We start from the raw sequence: 17,364 nt of genomic DNA, 5'->3' as shown, positions 1-17,364 counted from the left end.
CACACACGCACACGTGCCCACACATATACACACACACAAACATGCACACATGCATGTGCACACGTATACACACACACACTCACATGTGCACATACATGCACACCCACACGTATACACACACTCGCACGCACACGTGCGCACACGTATACATGCACGCACACGTACTCACATTTGCACACGCATGCACACACACACGCACACACACACAGCGACCTGTGTCAGGCTTGAAGGCCAGAGGCTCTCAGCCACCCTCAAGGTCACAGGGACAGTGGCTCGACCTTCCACCTGTCCATGAACCCTTGTTCCCAGTGAGCCCCATCTCACCATCGTGACAGGCAGAATTTAGCGGTAAGGTCTCCCAATCGGAGGCTCTCTGCCCACTCGCACGAAGTGGTTTGGAGATGCGGATGCCGGTGGGCAGTTAGGTGCATCGTGTGTCCAGCTCCCCGGTTACAGCCGCCCCACAGCACCTGCTTCCGCACACTTACAAATCCCCGAGCGTCAGGACCCTCCGCATCCCGCGGGATAGACTTTGTGCACAGTAGAGCCCTGGTGTAGCCCTTAGCCCACCAGACCCTCTAGGGTTGGGACCCAGACAGCCTCTGATGCCCCACGCGCCTCCGGTGGTGTGGCCTCCAGTGGCTTGAGAAGCAGTGGTCTCAGCGGGGCTGTTCAAACTGGACCGTGTCCCGGAATCAGAAGTCCCGCGGAAACGCGCGTCTGCTCTGGGAGGTGTGGGTGGGCCTCTCCCGCAAGGCGGCCCCCACCTTGGCTGCGCTGGGGACAGCGGAGCCAGATGCCACCCTAGGCTGCTTGTGCCCTTGGGGGGGTGGGGCAGGCAGAGAAACCGAGGTTATCGAGGAAAGGAGGAGGGGAGGGTGGGGGAGAGGCGGCAGGCACGGGTCTGCGGTCCATGGCTCCCAAGCCGCTCTGGCTGGTGCAGGCTGGTGCCCCACCCCGTGGCTGGGGTGGCCTCAGGCTCCTCTTAGAAGCACCTCGGAAGGGCTTCTCGTTGGCCAGTCCAGCCAGTTCAGGGGCGTCTGAGCGAGTGTCAGGGCAGTGAAGCAAGTGGGGACCAGCATTATGACAGTAGTGAGTGTTGACTCTTCAAAACAGGTGTCGATGGCCTGCCTGGAGACGTGGGACCTCCCGGGAGCCCAGGCCGCCCAGGATTTAACGGCTTGCCTGGCAACCCGGGTGTGCCCGGCCAAAAGGTGGGTACTGAGCGTTCCCCGGATTGTTCTTTCCCCGTCCTTGCTGTTCATCAGACACATAAAATGTGGCGCGCAGAGTAGAAAATAAGCACACTGTGTGTGGCGGTTGATGTTTGGGGGAGAACCGTATGTTTCGGCTCTGTGAGTGTGCTCTTGCCTGAGTGTGAACTGTATCTCAGCGTACAGTGCGGGTCTTATTGTGAGCGACAGGACAAAGCCGCATGAAGGCCACTGTCCTGAAAGGCGTGATGGCAACCCGGGAGGGTCTAGCTTTACTGATATTCTGATCCAGTAATTCTTCATGGCGGGGGCTGCCCTGGACATCGTGGGCTCTTTAGCCACCTCCCCCTTGGCCACTGCCCACAGATACTGAAGGAGCACCCCACATCCGCCCCCAGTTGTGACAACCAGAACTGTCTCTCTGAACATTATCAGATGTCACCGGGGGAAACACGGCCCCGGTTGGGGACCCCTGGGCTCGAGGGACTTAAGGACTCTCCTGGCCTCAGACATCCCTCTGCGACTTGCTGATACTTGAAATTCTGCTCATTGAGTATAGCTGACCAATTTCACCTTGCCAACAAAAGAGCTGGCCTTGCCTGTTCCTTTTCTGTTAGGAGGGTGGGCAGAGGCCGTGGGGATTGGGTAGGGGTGCACAGGCAGGCAGGGGCCGTGGGGGACCGGGCAACGGAGGCAGCTGTGTCTCAGTGACCCCAGGGGAGCGCTCTCTTCAAACACACCTGATCTCACGGTGTCCCATTCCATCTGTGTGGCTGACGCGGCTTCCCCTCATAAACTGCACTAGATGCACTCGTGAAACACTAGTCCGTGGTGGTGCCATGCGGATCGCTTCGCACACGTGAGGCTCATGAGTTAGTAAATGCAAATGGAATTGGGATAAGGATTTGGCTCATGATTTAAAGTATTGTGCTTTTTCAAAAGTCCCTTGGATTCACTTCCTTCTGTTTTGTGAATTTGCTGCTGGGACGCGCGGAAGAACCTCCAGTGGCCACTTCCTCTGAAGGTTGTGGCCACGGTGGACAACAGGGGGGCCCGGTGACGTAGTGTTCCTCGGGCCTTCAGAGTACTTCCTTCGTCGTCAATCATCTGCATTTATCAAAGCCCTTAGATTCATGACATCCTTTCCATGTTTAATTTGAGGTGAAAGCCTTCACTGAGACAAAAATCTCAATAAATGGTGTCCTGGTCCCATCCTGGAACGTTGCCACCTCGTAGGAAGCTGTCTATTAGCCGCTCACAAAGCACATTGGGCATTTTGTCCATCACTTGGTCTCCACTCCTCACAGACACAAAGCGAGCGGAGGGCCGGGGACTCGGGTGGGAATCCTCCCTCTGTGACCTGGAAGGCATTCAGCCGTGGGGAGCCTTGATTTTCTTCCTTCATAAAATAACAGTAATAAAAACGAACCACCTCTGATTTGTATTGAAATCGGAAGGGGGATGGGTGCGTGAAGGCTTCGTAGGCTTGAGGTTGGACAGCTTCTGCACTTACGCCGTTGGCCGGATGGAATCCCGGCCTCTCCTGCTGAACCGGCTTCTCTGTGTTTCGGGAATTTCCAGGGAGAGCCTGGCATCGGTCTGCCTGGACTCAAAGGGTTGCCCGGTCTTCCCGGCATCCCTGGCACACCTGGGGAGAAGGGAAACATCGGGGGACCGGGCGTTCCGGGAGAGCATGGTGTTATCGGCCCCCCAGGCCTCCAGGGAATCAGAGGTAACTTCTTCCAGACAAAAGTGGACTGTGGTGGATGGAGGCTGGGCCTGTTGGTTTGGTGTCCACGGGGCACCTGTTAGGTTCTCTGCATTTGTTGAAAGAATGATGAAAATCGCAGATGGTTAGAGCTTACGGTTCTGTGTTGTTGTGGCTGATTGTGGGGGTGGGTCGTATGGTATGTGTGCCATTCATTTACAATTTCTTCCCATCCAGGTGACCCAGGACCACCTGGATTACAAGGTCCCAAGGGAGCCCCTGGAGTTCCCGGGATAGGCCCACCTGGAGCGATGGGCCCCCCTGGAGGACAGGGACCACCAGGGTCCTTAGGTGATTATCCCTTCCCCACATCCCGCTCCCCAAGGGGAAGGGGCCAGCTCCAGAGCCTGAGTGAAGTGGGGATTAGAGCCCCCTAGTGAATAAAGGGGGGAGGGGGATTCTGTTTTGGGGAGACTGGTCTGATTGCCCCCTTAACCAGAGTTTGTGGGTATCTTTCTTTTCCTCTCCCTGAGCTTGGTTTACGTGCCAGAGAGCACCCCCCCCACCCCGCCCAGCCCCACTTCATGTGTATTCAGTGACATTTTCCTTTAATTCAGAACGACTGGTGTCTCCACCTTACCTTTCCGTGGGGGGTTGGTAGTTGTGGGTAACGTATACTAACTGGTCCTGGAGCCGCCCTGGTCTTCAGTAACTAGTCCCAGAAGGGAGAAGGTGCTAGGGGCCCACGAGTGTAGCCGGGAACACAGCTGAAAAGCAGCTAGTCTTGGGTGTGGACACTGGGGAGGGCCCGGGGAGGGGGAGGGGGCTTGGCAGGAGGGAGGGCTCGGTCTGGGACAGTGCTCGTGTGGCTCCCCCGTGGCTCCCCCTTGGCTCCCGACACGGCTCCCCGAGACAGTGGGAGTTTCCCAGCCCCCTAGGGTGGACTGCACACTCACGTGCCGCCTGCAGAAAGGGATGGTGGGACACAGAAGGGCGCACCGCGGAGCCCCCTGCTCACCGCTCCTGCTCTCCACCTGCTGTAGGCCCTCCTGGACTGAAGGGAGAGAAGGGCTTCCCCGGATTTCCAGGCCTTGACATGCCGGGCCCGAAAGGAGACAAAGGGTCCCCAGGGCTGCCCGGCCTGACAGGGCAGTCTGGGCTCCCCGGTCTTCCCGGACAGCAGGGCACGCCTGGCCTTCCCGGCATTCCAGGTAAGCGGCTTGTAAACGCCAGCCCCTATCTGTCCCCGACTCCCTGCGTCTGCAGTCTGCATTCACAGCCCCTCGTCTGCCGCAGGTCCCAAGGGAGAGATGGGTGTCATGGGGACCCCGGGGCAGCCCGGCTCGCCAGGCCCGGCAGGAGTGCCAGGATTGCCCGGAGAAAAAGGTAGGGGCTGGTCACTCCAGAAGAGCCCGTCTTGTGTCTGTGTCTCTGTGTCTGTTGGGAACTCTGGAAGGGTTGAAGGTGCTATTTCGTACCAAGAGGCAGAGGAAAGAAGAAGGTGAAGCAAGGGTCGGGGAGACCCCTCTTCCAGTAGGAGCTCACGGTGCCCGTGCCTGTGGGGGCAGGGGCTGTGCTCTGACCCAACCAGAGAGAAGACCGGTTTCCAGATGCTCCTTCACCTGCACAGTTGAGGTGTTTGCTCTTTTTAGAGCCAGTGGGATCTCCCATCATGCAAGGTCACTGGCACGGAGTCCTTAGAATCACGTTAGCAACAGGGGCAAATATACAGGCCTTAATTTTTATTTCTTATCTGGTTATTTGAAATTGGCCCCAAAATATGTTTCTAAAGAAATGGACTTTGTGAGACATAAAAAGAGTCTTTTGTTTAGTAGAACAAGAAAACTCCCCATTTTCTTATTTTGTATAGAATTGAGAGGCACTGTGAACAGGTGAGATAAAGCTTCTTAGGAAAGAGGGGAGATGTGAATCATTTAAACTAATAATAAGCAGAGTCACATGCATGTTTGAGTTATTCGCAAATAATGAATTCTTAAAACTGGGCTTTACTGTTCATTTACTCAGGGCCCAGATCCTTCCAGTAGCTCAGACGCTTGCCTGGCGATGCTGCCTTCCTTCTTCATCGGCGGCTCTGCCCGCCAGAAGGAGGGCCAGGCCTTGTCACCGCTGCATCTCACCAGGCGCCTTCTCTTCCCTTTGCAGGGGACCACGGCTTCCCGGGCTCCTCGGGGCCCAGGGGAGACCCCGGCTTCAAGGGTGACAAAGGAGATGTGGGTCTCCCTGGCAAGCCTGGGTCCATGGATAAGGTGGACATGGGCAGCATGAAGGGTCAGAAGGGAGACCAAGGAGAAAAAGGTGAGCGGACGAAGCGAAGGCACGTCCACCTGTCTGACCAGCTCTTCAGTGGTGCACCAGCAACGTCAGACCAGCCTGTGTTTCTGCAAGGTTGTCTTTTAGGCGGATGTGGTCATCATGATTCTTTTCTGTGACCTGCAGGACAAATTGGACCAACTGGTGATAAAGGATCCCGGGGAGACCCTGGAACCCCGGGAATGCCGGGAAAGGATGGCCAGGCAGGGCATCCCGGGCAGCCAGGTACGGAGTGAAGTTCAAGCCTAGTATGCGCCAGGAGCTCACGCTAAGGGAATGTCACCCAGCACTTTTCATAGGCATTAACCTGTTGGACTTTTCCCTCTGTTCTCCTAGGACCTAAAGGTGACCCCGGCATTGGCGGGACCCCGGGGGCTCCAGGGCTCCCTGGACCCAAAGGATCGGTTGGTGGAATGGGCCTGCCAGGTACATTGGATTCACAAAAGGGGTCTTCTTTCTATAGAACAGAATGTCCCGTCCCCGCGCTGGCGGGGACAGGTCTGCAGGATGACATGCGTCGCCCCGAGGGCATAGTCCAGGCATGTGCACTTTTTACCCAAGTGCACATCTTCAGTCCTGTATGGTCCCCTGCCTCGGGATCAATGGCACTTGGCTGACACTGTGACCATTACTAAAAAAAAAAAAAAATAATAAATCACAGTTCAATCAAATAAAACATGGGCTGTCTACCATCACCTTTCGATCACCTCCAAGTGACTGGCCACCTGGCCACCATCTCCCTGGTGCGGTCTGGCTCCCCACTCGTCTAGGCCAGCCTCCAGTGCCCTTTGGCACCAGCCCAGAAGAGTCCTCTGGGCTCTGCTGCCCCAATCCTGACCTGGCCTCGACTCCCGCGACGGGGCTGGAGAGAGGTGGAGAGCTCTGGCCTCGGGTGGGTCTGGGCTAGCACCGCTCTGAACCCACAGGGAAAGGGGAGCCGAGGCAGGAAGCCGGCCCTCTCCCTACGCATGAGGCATGGTATCGCTCCATTTGACATGTAGAAACATCTAGCTTGCTGTCTACACCTGCTTGTAAACAGGTTTGGCTGCCAGCATACCTCACGAAACCAGGTATGCATCTGCTTTCCTTGGCCCACCGCACGACCCGTCTGATCCTTCTGGATAACGGGAATTGATTGTAGAATAAGGAACACGAAAGTCATTTTTCATACTACTGCCAACGTAAATATGCCAAGGAGTTACCGTATGTCTGCTCTGTCTTTGTAGAATGATGGTCTTTAAGAGACAGGAGAGTCACTTCCTAACATGGCACTAATGTGCGGGTGACGGCGTCTGCCTGCGGGACTAAGGGATCGATAAATGCAGGCACACACGTTCCACCTCCTTCTTGGTGGCTGTCAGGGCGCTTTTCCATGTTTAATATTAGCACCCGCCAAGCACGCACTCAGGTGTTAATTGTGTGTGTTTACAGGAACACCCGGAGAAAAAGGCGTGCCTGGGATCCCTGGCCCGCAGGGCGTCCCTGGCTTACCCGGGGAGAAAGGCGCAAAGGGCGAGAAAGGGCAGGCAGGCCTCCCTGGCATTGGGATTCCGGGCCGGCCTGGCGACAAGGTAACCATGTCCTGCGTGGACACTGCCCCCTGTGGCCACCTGAGCGTCTCCGCACACTCTGTGATTCAGAATGGTCTCCCCTGATTTACTGCACATTGTCCCTCTGGCCCCCTCTGTGCACCTTCCCTGCCTTGGCAAGAATCTGGAGACTGTTGAGAGGTGGGACAGCCAGCCCAGGGCTGGAAGGGAAGGGTGAGGAGACATGTGCAGAGAAGAAACAGAACTGGCTCTTGTTCTGGGCTTCCCACTTATCCTCGGTTTTCAGACGTGGACTTTAATTCTTCGCTAGAAAGCAGGATGTGGAATCCGTATAGTGTTATCCAGAAAGGGCCCACAGACACGTGCCCGGGGACAGGTACGAAATTAACGGTCTCGATGTCTGCCCACAGGGAGATCAAGGGGTTGCAGGATTTCCGGGAAGTCCTGGAGAGAAGGGAGAGAAAGGAAGCGTGGGGATCCCGGGGATCCCTGGCTCTCCTGGCCCCCAAGGATCCCCTGGGAGCGTTGGCTATCCAGGTAGGTGAGCCGGGCCTCCTTCTGAGCTTGGGTCCAAAGACAACAAAGTCTCCAATTGATGGCATTCTGCTGTCTTGTTTCTTCCTCTAGGAAGCCCTGGCTTGCCTGGGGATAAAGGGGACAGAGGCCTCCCAGGATCGGCTGGCATTCCCGGTGTCAAGGGAGAAGCAGGTAGAGACCTGAGGACACAGGAGACAGAGGACACACGGGGGCCTGTGGGGATGAGGCGGGGGCCACCGAAGCTGGGAATTTCCCTCAAGGTGACAAGTCGTGGACCCCAGAGTGTCACGGGTTGGCACACCCCTCTACTTTTCAGATGGACAGACCGAGTCTAGAGTCTAGGGGGGCTCATGGGGCCTTTATAAGATGTGGCCCCCAGTCAGGAGCCAGAACCAGAGCTGCTGAACTGGCTACATTGCGGCTCCAGTAGGTTCTAGAAGCATGTTTGTGTTTGAGGTGCATTCCTCGAGGATGCCGGGTATGCACGGGGTAACGGCTCCCTGGGGAACTGTCGGGAATGAGCGTCTTGTCGTGACAGGGTCCAGACCTGACTAATGTGGCTCTTCTCTCTGAGGTCTTCCTGGGAAGCCTGGCCCCGTGGGCCCAGCTGGCCAGAAAGGGGAGCCTGGCAGTGACGGAATCCCAGGGTCGGCGGGAGAGAAGGGGGAACCAGGTATGGTGGCTCCTGCTCCCTTTAGAGCGAAATAAATGCTCCTCCGGGGTCAGCATTGCTCAGGGGTTGGCGTCGCTCCAGGGTCGGCATCACTCAGATCTCCAGTCCATGCTGAGTGACCGGGGCTGGGCACAAAGTGGTATCTGCACCACGTGTCCTTATGGCTGTTTATACACTCGTGTGGACGAGGGGAGAGGCCTAGATAAGAAGAGGGGCAGGTCCTGTACTGACGGGCCTGACCCAAAACACCTGGACTCCCGGGGGCGAGTGAGACACACACAGAACGTCCAGGCTGTCCCTCCTCTGCCTGGCTTTTCCCCCTTTAGAGAAAGGGTCCTGGGACCAATTCTTGCCCTCCGATCTGCTCCCATCCCTTGTGGGGGGCTGCAGGTTCTGACGACGAGAACCACGTACACGGTAATGCTTGTGTGTAGCAAGAATGACACCTGCGGTCTGAGACGGGTGAGCCTAAGGCAGGAGTGTGGGTGTGGGGGTGTCGCTGGAGAGGAGCCCTGGGGCATCTGCTGCGGGCAGGGCTGGCCCCCTGCTTTTTTTTTTAATTAATTAATTTTGAGAGAAAGAGAGAGCAGGGGAGGGAAAGAGAGAGAGGGAGAGAGAGAATCCCAAGCAGGCTCTGCACTGTCAGCACAGAGCCCGACTCAGGGCTCGAACTCCCAACCCTGAGATCATGACCTGAGCTGAAGTCAAGAGTTGGACGCTTAACTGACTGAGCCACCCAGGTGCCCCAGGGTTGGCCTCTTTCTAAAAGTTCGTTGTTTCATTATGCACTCCTTATGTTTCTATTGCAAACATTCATTTTCTCATAAAAAATAATTCATAAAAATGCCTCCATACCTCCCTTCCCCCCACGTTCATCCTCCTGCAAGCCCCTTACTCACGTTTCTGGCCTTTCCGGTGTTTGCTGCCCCCCAGTCCCCAATACCACCAGCTCTTCCTGCCTCCCTTGAGAACGTTGTTAGCTGGACAGTCATCTGGGAACAGCCGATTTGTTAGTGTCTAGATGGTGGTAGAAAATCAGCACTTATTTGTACAGAGCATTTCTACTAAATGCTGTAGTGGTCGTGTGCTGAAAAGTACTTAAGAAAAGTGCTAAATTATACACATCCCACCCAGGACTTCTTAGAACAACTGCAGAAACGAGATTTTACTCAGGAGTGCAAGGAGCTGATTTCTACGTGGTGGTGTTGCAGAGTCGACAAGGTTTTGTGCTGTACTCAAGGACCAACTGTTTGAGGACATGTGGATGTGACTTCTTACCCTTGTCTTACAGGCCTGCCTGGAAGAGCATTCCCAGGGTTCCCAGGGGCCAAAGGAGAGAAAGGTAACATTCGCTACATGCGTACTTCCTTTCCACTCGCCGCTGATGCACGTGGCCCAGGCCGAGTGGGTCGGGCAGTTGCGAGGAAGCAGTGGGCGGCAGTGACAGGATGCTGGGTCTGGGGCACACGCCTTCTCCTGGCCCCTGACAGACCAGCATCTGGTGACGTTGTACTTTTGAAAAAGCAGAGGAAGCGTCACAAGAGAGGCCCGATGACCATTTTTGGCCACGACTCTATTTCCCTCCTTTCTTATTGTTTCTTAATAACCTTGAAACGATCCTGGAAGTTTGGTATTTTATTAGTCACGTCTGGGTGGTATGTTGGGAACTAAACATGGAGGAATTTTGTTCCCTATGAGTTCTTACCTTGAAAACTTCAAAAAATAGCATATCGTCGCATTTCTGTCATTGACATACCGTAAGCTACACGCATTTATAGAGTGCTATTTGATGTCTGTTTTTGATACGGTTTGATATATGTATAATCTGTGAAAACATCACCACACTCAAGATAGTGAACATGCCTATTACCCTAGAGTTTCCTGCATTGCCTAATCATTTCTGTCCTGCCCTCCCACCCCACCCCCCAGCACCATCATCCCTCAACCCCACCCTTTGCTCTGTCTTCTGGTACTGTAGATTAGGTTGCATTTTCTAGAATTTTCTATCAGTAGGATCCTGTTTTATTCTAAGTCTGACTTTATTGGCCCAGCACAATTAGTTTGCGATTCGCGGGTGTTGGAGCTCATGCCAGTAGTTCCCTCCCGTTTCTTGCTGAGTAGTGTTCCACGGTGTGGATATAATATTACTCGTGTATTAATTCACCTGTCGATGGAGCAAGCCCTTAATTTAGCAGTGCAGGTGCTCACAGACCCCTCTCAGCCTGTATTCCAATGGCTTTTCGGCAGAACACTTCCTTACAAAGTATGAAGAATGACAGGTGGCTCTCATACTCTAAGCTTACTCTTCCCCGGGTCAGCCATGGTCGGCGTCCCGTGTGTCACTCAATAAAGAGGGGAAAGGGCACCCGGCTCTGGTTTTCCCCTGCCCCTCGCACAGCTCCCTCCTCCTCGACGTACAGGCTTTCTCTTCTCCCCTGTGCTTCCCCACCATCTCAAACTGGTTTTGTTGTCTAGGTTCAAAGGGTGATGTGGGTTTCCCGGGACAAGCTGGGAGTCCAGGAATTCCCGGATCCAAAGGAGAGCAAGGATTCATGGGTCCCCCGGGGCCACAAGGACAGCCGGGCTTACCCGGAGCTCCGGGCCACGCTGTGGAGGGACCTAAAGGAGACCGGGGCGCACAGGGTCAGCCTGGCCTGCCAGGTAAGGGTGTCTCACCGGGGTGAGAGCCGGGACTGAACCAGAAGGCACAAACACACACACGAGTGTAAACGAGATTTAAATACTTAAACCTTCAATTGAACTTTTTTACTTAGTGGTTCACAGCATTTCCTGTAACTTGAAACTGCTTACGCTATTTGGGGACCCTTGTGTTTTGGCCTCCGCTGGAGGCCTGTGTCCTTTCTGTGAAAGAACACGGTAGATGTGACAAGTGATTACAGGTAGACTAGACATTATTGGAAAAGACTGGAGCATGAGAGCCACCCGTGGTGGCTTGGAACATGGTGGCATTCTGGCGTGCCCTGTACCGTGTGAGAAAATACCCCTGCACTGGACGCTCGGGCCAGTGCATTCATACCAACATTTTCTGCCTATTGAGCAGGTTGTCCCTTTGAGGACCTGCTGGGTTTCTGCTGTGCTCACACGGGCTGATCCACTATTGTTGCCCCTGGTTGGGGACAGCTGGGCAGCGGGGATGGCAGCCAAGCCCAAGACATTTGTCCATAAAATCACCCTCTCACCTCAGATTGTCACTTCTGTGTCTCCTGTCAGGGCTTCCGGGACCCATGGGGCCTCCGGGGCTCCCCGGGCTTGATGGACTGAAAGGTGACAAAGGAAACCCAGGCTGGCCGGGGGCTCCCGGTGCTCCAGGACCCAAGGGAGATCCAGGATTCCAGGGCCTGCCTGTGAGTTGTCTGTTTGTCGGTCTTGTGTGTGAATAGGATCACAGCACGGTGTGTGTGTGTGTGTGTGTGTGTCCACCTGTCCACGGGTGTCACAGTCCTAAATCCTCTCCAGGACTGGAGAGGGCTCCTGCCCCTTGCTGGTCATCAGCTGTCTTTCCTGACATTGTAGTAGGCTGCTGTTCCCACGTTCTTTCTTGTGCAGTTTTACAAGGACTGTGAAAGGGGAATGTCACACAGGATCACCGCTCAGTGCCTGGGTTAAAAATCCTGTTTAGGGACCCCTGGATGGCTCAGTTGGTTGAGCGTCTGACTTCAGCTCAGGTCATGATCTCACAGTCCGTGAGCTTGAGCCCCACGTCGGGCTCTGTGCTGACAGCTCGGAGCCTGGAGCCTGCTTCAGATTCTGTGTCTCCCTCTCTCTCTGCCTCTACCCCGCTCACGCTCTGTCTCTCTCTCTCAAAACTGAATAAACAGCAAAAAATTTAAAAAAATCTGTTTACACGCTTGATGAAGAAAGCAAGCCTCAGTGACAAATACATTCCCTAGTTCTGGTGCCGTCAGTGGCTGTCTGTCTGTTTCCATGTACATGTATAGACGTGTGTGTATGTGTGTGCGTGTGTGTATACATACTTATATTTGTGTGTGTTTTCGTTAGGACACTTTTTTTTTTAAATCTTTATTTTTGAGAGGGAGGGGAAGGGGCAGAGAGAGAGGGAGACACAGAATCTGAAGCAGGCTCCAGGCTCTGAGCTGTCAGCACAGAGCCTGACATGGGGCATGAACTCACAGGTGGTGAGATCATGACCTGGGCCAAAGTCGGACGCTCAACCGACTGAGCCATCCAGGCACCCCTTGTTAGGACACCTTTTTAAACAAGGTAAAGCACAGACACAAATACATGTGAGAAACAGTACAACTTACTATATGTTGAGAAAGGAGCTAGAGAAGGAATTGTTTTGAAATAGCCAGAAAAATGAGAGAATACATTTCCAAACATGAATGTTGCTATATTAGAGAGAAACGTAGAGGTGCCTGGGTGGCTCAGTTGGTTAAGGGTCTGACTCTTGGTTTCTGCTCAGGTCATGATCTCACAGTTCATGAGTTTGAGCCCTGCATCGGGCTCCCCACTGACAGTGCAAGCCTCCTTGGGATTCTCTCTGTCCCTCTGTCTTTGCCCCTGCCCTGCTTGCATGCTCTCTCTCTCTCATAACAAGTAAAAGTAAACTTAAAAATAATCCTCCTTAGTATTCGTTTTTTTCTCTCCACATTTAAAATCACTTTTCAGATAAGATATTAAACTAATTCTAAAGAAATTTCATTACGCTTGAGTGTCTGGAGGAAAGTTTCCAGAAGGTAGTTTGGTGTTGAAAGATTGACATGTTGCCACGACAGTGTTCAGGAAGTCCCAGATCTGTTCTCGGCCCTGTGCTGTGGGGGAGGGGCAGCAGGTCGCGGGCCTTGCACCTGCTCTGGGAAGTCACCACTCAGACAGATGGGGACAGGGGACAGGGGAGCGAAGCGACACGTGCCAGTTCCCAGCTTCCTACTGCAGCTGCACACAGGCCCCATTTGTTCACAGAGCCTCTTGGGGAACACTGAGGGGCTGCCCCAGCCTCCCGGCTTCCAGGCTACTTGAGAGACTTACGGTGTCCTAGCGACTCCCAGCTGACGCTCTGTGTGTGTGTCTAGGGAATCGGTGGCTCTCCAGGACTCACAGGCTCTAAGGGTGACATAGGACCTCCGGGAGTTCCAGGATTTCAAGGTAAGACAGTAAAGGAGGTGCTGCTTGAAGACAGAACCTGTCCACTGGCACTTTCACACCGATAGGCCAGCTGGATCACAACGCAAGATCGGGTTTTCTTCGAGTTAAAAATGCCGTGTCTGTGTGGCAGCCTGATTTGTATCATCCTATGAATGGCTGTGTAAAGACGCTCTGATTTTCTTATTAAGAATCAGTTTACAGGGGCGCCTGGGGGGCTCAGTCGGTGAAGCGTCCGACTCTGGATCTCGGCTCAGGTCGTGATCTCACAGTTTGTGGGATCGAACCCCACATTGGGCTCAGGGCTGACAGTGCGGAGCCTGCTTGAGATTCTCTCTCTCCCTGTCTCTCGCTCTCAAATAAACTCAAAAAAATTAAGAACAGAGAATCAGTAGATCATTTGTATGTCAAAAGACATCATGGTTTATAACGTATTAAGCCAGCATGTACTGGTTGCCTCCCGGCTCCCAGGCACTGCTCTTTTCCTGCCGAATCAGATACGTATGAACGACAGGTGACTAAAACCAGTTCCCAGCTTACAGGTGTCTTGGGGTCTGTCTGGGGACATGGGTGACCCAAACTGTGACCCCAGCAGGATCATGTGCCTGTCTGCTTTTTGTGGTCATTTTATGGTTTTGGAACGTTTGCACGTTGGGAAAAATGTGACTTCCAGATTCTAGAGGGGAGAGTGTCATTAAAAAGTTTACATAGCTGACCGGAAGGAATGTTCTTTTCTTCTCTGACAGTTGATTGGAAATATGTTCCCTGCGTGTGTGTGTATGCGTGAACGCGGACGTGCGTGCATGCGCCCGTGCTTGCGTATCGTTGGGGATTCGGGGGTTCTGTGCAGAGACAATGTTCTTCTCTCCTCCAGGTCAGAAAGGCCTCCCCGGCCTGCAGGGAGCTAAGGGCGATCCGGGTGACCAGGGCTTCCCTGGAAGCAAAGGTAAGAGCACGTGCTGGGCTGGTGGGGCCTTGCCGACGGTGTGAACGCGTGGATCAGGGTTTGGTTTTGCCCATGAGAAGCGGCTTGAGTATCATTCGCAAGCAGCTGATTAAGAATTCTTTGGTAGCTTGTCAGGACTGCTGTGTGAGGCTGCCCTAGTCGGCATTTTATTAGCGACGCGTCTTAAAAGTCAAGCTGGTGAATCCAGCCGGGGAGGGTCGACAGACTCAAGACTCGCAGTCCTACAGGCTCTGCTTGGTGTCCTCAGGTTAAGGTGGGGCCTGTGTGAAAGGGGGCTGGGCAGCAAGGAGTTTTGTACAAGAAAGAGTCTTCTGTGGCTTCTGCGCCGTCTGTCCCCCGCATGCGGCGACTCCCGGCCCCCAAGACCGCCTCCCGAGATGGGAGGAAATGGTCTAAGTACGACAGGCATCCAGTTCCAGTTTCTGCTGGTCTGACCACGTTTCTAGGGTTCCATGATTTTTGAAATCATGTTTCGAGAGACAGACTGAGCCAGCAGAGTGCATTAAGAAGTACGATGGGTGGGCACCTGGGTGGCTCAGTCCGTTGGGCGTCCAACTTCGGCTCAGGTCATGATCTCATGGTTCGTGGGTTCGAGCCCCGTGTCGGGCTCTGTGCTGACAGCTCAGAGCCTGGAGCCTGCTTCGGATTCTGGGTCTCCCTCTCTCTCTGACCCTCCCCCACTCACGTTCTGTCTCTCTCTCTCTCTCTCTCTCAAAAATAAACATTAAAAAAATTAAAAAAAGGTTAGGGGTGTGTCCGACTTCAGCTCAGGTCATGATCTCACAGTCTGTGAATTTGAGCCCCAGCATCAGGCTCTGTACTGACAGCTCAGAGCCTGAAGCCTGCTTCGGATTCTGTGTCCCCCTCTCTCTCTGCCCCTCCCCCACTCATGCTCTGTCTCTCTCTCTCAAAGATGAATAAATGTTAAAAAAAAAATTTAAAAAGTACGATGGGGGAGTGAAAGAAATGGGGACAGTGTGTGGAAGGCAGGACAGGACTGGTGATGTCTGGCTGAAGAAAGCGAGGCCGGGGCTGACTGAGAGCCTCCGCACTCCTTCGCTGCCGCTCATCTTTCGGGAGCTGTCGCGCAGAAGGATGAAGTTTTTGCGTCACTGAGGGATGAAGACTGTGGTTATAATGTCCATAAGGCAGATTTCAGAGAAGCATAAGATGAGACCTAATTGCACATGCTGTAGCTCTCCAGGTCGGGGAGGGATCCCTGGGAGGCATGGAGCCCCACCTGCTGGCCCGCGGTTATCAGGGGCTCTGGGACCCAGCTCCCAGTTTGTAGTAACGACCCCAGCATCGGTCAGTCCCAAGGATTCAGGACTTTATGTTGAACAGTAGCAAGGCGTAGGTACGTGTACATCTCGTGAAGACCTATTACATGTGTTTTTGATACTGAATGACTTCTGAGAAACGTGTTTGGATTGGGTTTCATGCTTGGATCTGCTCCCACGAATGTTGACAGTGGAACTGACCGGTGGCCCCCCTGATTCCCACAGGCCTCCCTGGGCCCCCAGGCCCCCCAGGGCCCTACGACATCATCAAAGGAGAGCCAGGACTCCCTGGTCCAGAGGGTCCCCCAGGTCTGAAGGGGCTTCCGGGACCACCAGGCCCCAAAGGACAGCAAGGTAAGAAACTAGCAAAGGGGAGGTGTGGGGTCAGAAGGAAATAGGGCAGGGTCTGCTCCTCACCAATGTGTCCCAAGCCAGGGTCTCTGGGTGACGGCCATACAGGTGTATATTTGAATAGGACTTTCTTGATTTCCTTTAATGGATATCAAAACCTAATGAAGTTTCTGAAGGGAACTCAAAAGCCAGAACAAAATACAGGAGAAGCCAGAGGAACATCCAGGGACCTGTGCTCACTCGGGGAAGACATGGGCCGCAGCACAGAGACCATCTTGTTCAGCTAGAAGACAAGAGGTGGCTGGAGGCATTGATCTGGAACCATGAGAATGGGCCTTGACAGTGGCCTGTGCTCGTGCTTGGGGTCCCCAGACACCCGACCTGGCACTTGCTGCTTAGTTGGGCTGAGCCCTCCCTGTCTTAAGAGCTGCTGGTGAGGGGTGGCTGGACGGTAGAGGGGAAGGAAGACTCTATACTTAGGAGGAGGCATCCGTGAAAATTTCACTTTAAACTACCTGGGAAGAAAGGGCCCACATGGAATCAAAGACCTGTCCACGGGTCTGTCTGTCACGTAAGAATTACTTGGGGTGCGGAAACACGGCCTGGGGAAGATGATTGAGAACACAAAACTGGGTCACAGCCCTCCCTCCCTGCCGCGTCACTGCCTTTCCCAAAGCCAGGTGCCACAAGGTAGCAGTGAGCAGCCAGGTGGCGGGGCGGGGTGGGGGGGGGGGGGGACTGCGTGCGGTCTGGGTTAGACGGTGGGGCCCGCGCCCTGCGAACGCCAGTTTGGATGCGGCCGGTGCCAACAAGGCTTCACAGGAGGGGCTCCAGGCTGTCTGGGAGAACAGTGTCACTGCTGCTGCCGGCCTTAGGCTACAGAGACATTTCAGAAGGGAGGACAAAGAGGCACCCGCCTGTGCTCCAGGCCTTTGTCACCAGCTCCTTTCACTTTCCCACAGGTGTGACAGGATCCGTGGGCTTGCCTGGACCTCCAGGTGTTCCCGGTTTTGACGGTGCTCCTGGCCAGAAAGGAGAGACGGGACCCTTTGGCCCCCCTGGTAGGTTTGCTGCGGCACCCTGCCCACCCCCCCCCCCCGCCACACCCCACCAGCTGCCCTCTGCTTGCATCTCTGGGTCACACGCTGGAAGTCAGGTGTGCAGACGCCTGCAAAATGGAATTGAAAACATCGCCTGCAAGATTTCCGAGGAAGTCTGTGTGTGTGTGTGTGTGTGTGTGTGTGTGTGTGTGTGTGTGTGTTAAGAGCAAATAAGCTCATCTAGAAGAGGTAAAGTTGTCATTTTTTCCGTGTGGAGAGACAGATGTTGATCTAAGCCAGTGATTTCCAGATGTTGTTAGAAGATGGCCAGCAGCGACGGCCTGGGGCTTCCTGTGGTGGGGGTGGGGAGCAGGCTGCAGCCACAGAAATTGTGTATCAGCAGTGGACAGGAGGGGTGGATGATGATGCCGGTGGTGGCCGAGAGGCCACCATCCGGCATGAAATGCAGTCGGTGTGCTGCCCAAGGAAGCGGACACTCCGCTGTCCCATGTTGACTGAGATGGTAAAGGCTGAGGCCTCCACTGGAAGGGCGGGGGGGGGGGGGGTCCGGGGGGGGGGGGCCCAGCCC

At 54.4% G+C, this 17,364-nt stretch overlaps 1 protein-coding gene across 1 annotated transcript in view; it reads left to right on the top strand.

The window, feature by feature from the left end:
* COL4A1 (collagen type IV alpha 1 chain) overlaps positions 1-17,364 on the top strand; it is a 153,917-nt gene that overhangs the window by 124,156 nt on the left and 12,397 nt on the right. The window contains exons 29-47 of the mRNA XM_042930212.1: positions 1,117-1,214; positions 2,796-2,946; positions 3,160-3,273; positions 3,966-4,133; positions 4,219-4,308; positions 5,086-5,238; positions 5,380-5,478; positions 5,590-5,679; positions 6,685-6,824; positions 7,214-7,340; positions 7,431-7,511; positions 7,915-8,013; positions 9,305-9,355; positions 10,489-10,674; positions 11,245-11,378; positions 13,068-13,140; positions 14,012-14,083; positions 15,610-15,738; positions 16,698-16,796. Of these exons, the coding sequence (XP_042786146.1) occupies positions 1,117-1,214; positions 2,796-2,946; positions 3,160-3,273; positions 3,966-4,133; positions 4,219-4,308; positions 5,086-5,238; positions 5,380-5,478; positions 5,590-5,679; positions 6,685-6,824; positions 7,214-7,340; positions 7,431-7,511; positions 7,915-8,013; positions 9,305-9,355; positions 10,489-10,674; positions 11,245-11,378; positions 13,068-13,140; positions 14,012-14,083; positions 15,610-15,738; positions 16,698-16,796 (2,154 nt within the window). The remainder of the gene's footprint in view (positions 1-1,116; positions 1,215-2,795; positions 2,947-3,159; positions 3,274-3,965; positions 4,134-4,218; positions 4,309-5,085; positions 5,239-5,379; positions 5,479-5,589; positions 5,680-6,684; positions 6,825-7,213; positions 7,341-7,430; positions 7,512-7,914; positions 8,014-9,304; positions 9,356-10,488; positions 10,675-11,244; positions 11,379-13,067; positions 13,141-14,011; positions 14,084-15,609; positions 15,739-16,697; positions 16,797-17,364) is intronic.

Source organism: Panthera leo, chromosome A1 (genome assembly GCF_018350215.1).
Source record: "Panthera leo isolate Ple1 chromosome A1, P.leo_Ple1_pat1.1, whole genome shotgun sequence".
NCBI lineage: Eukaryota > Metazoa > Chordata > Mammalia > Carnivora > Felidae > Panthera > Panthera leo.
The sequence above is the reverse complement of the archived record's forward strand: the minus strand, read 5'-3'. Positions and strand labels throughout refer to the sequence as shown.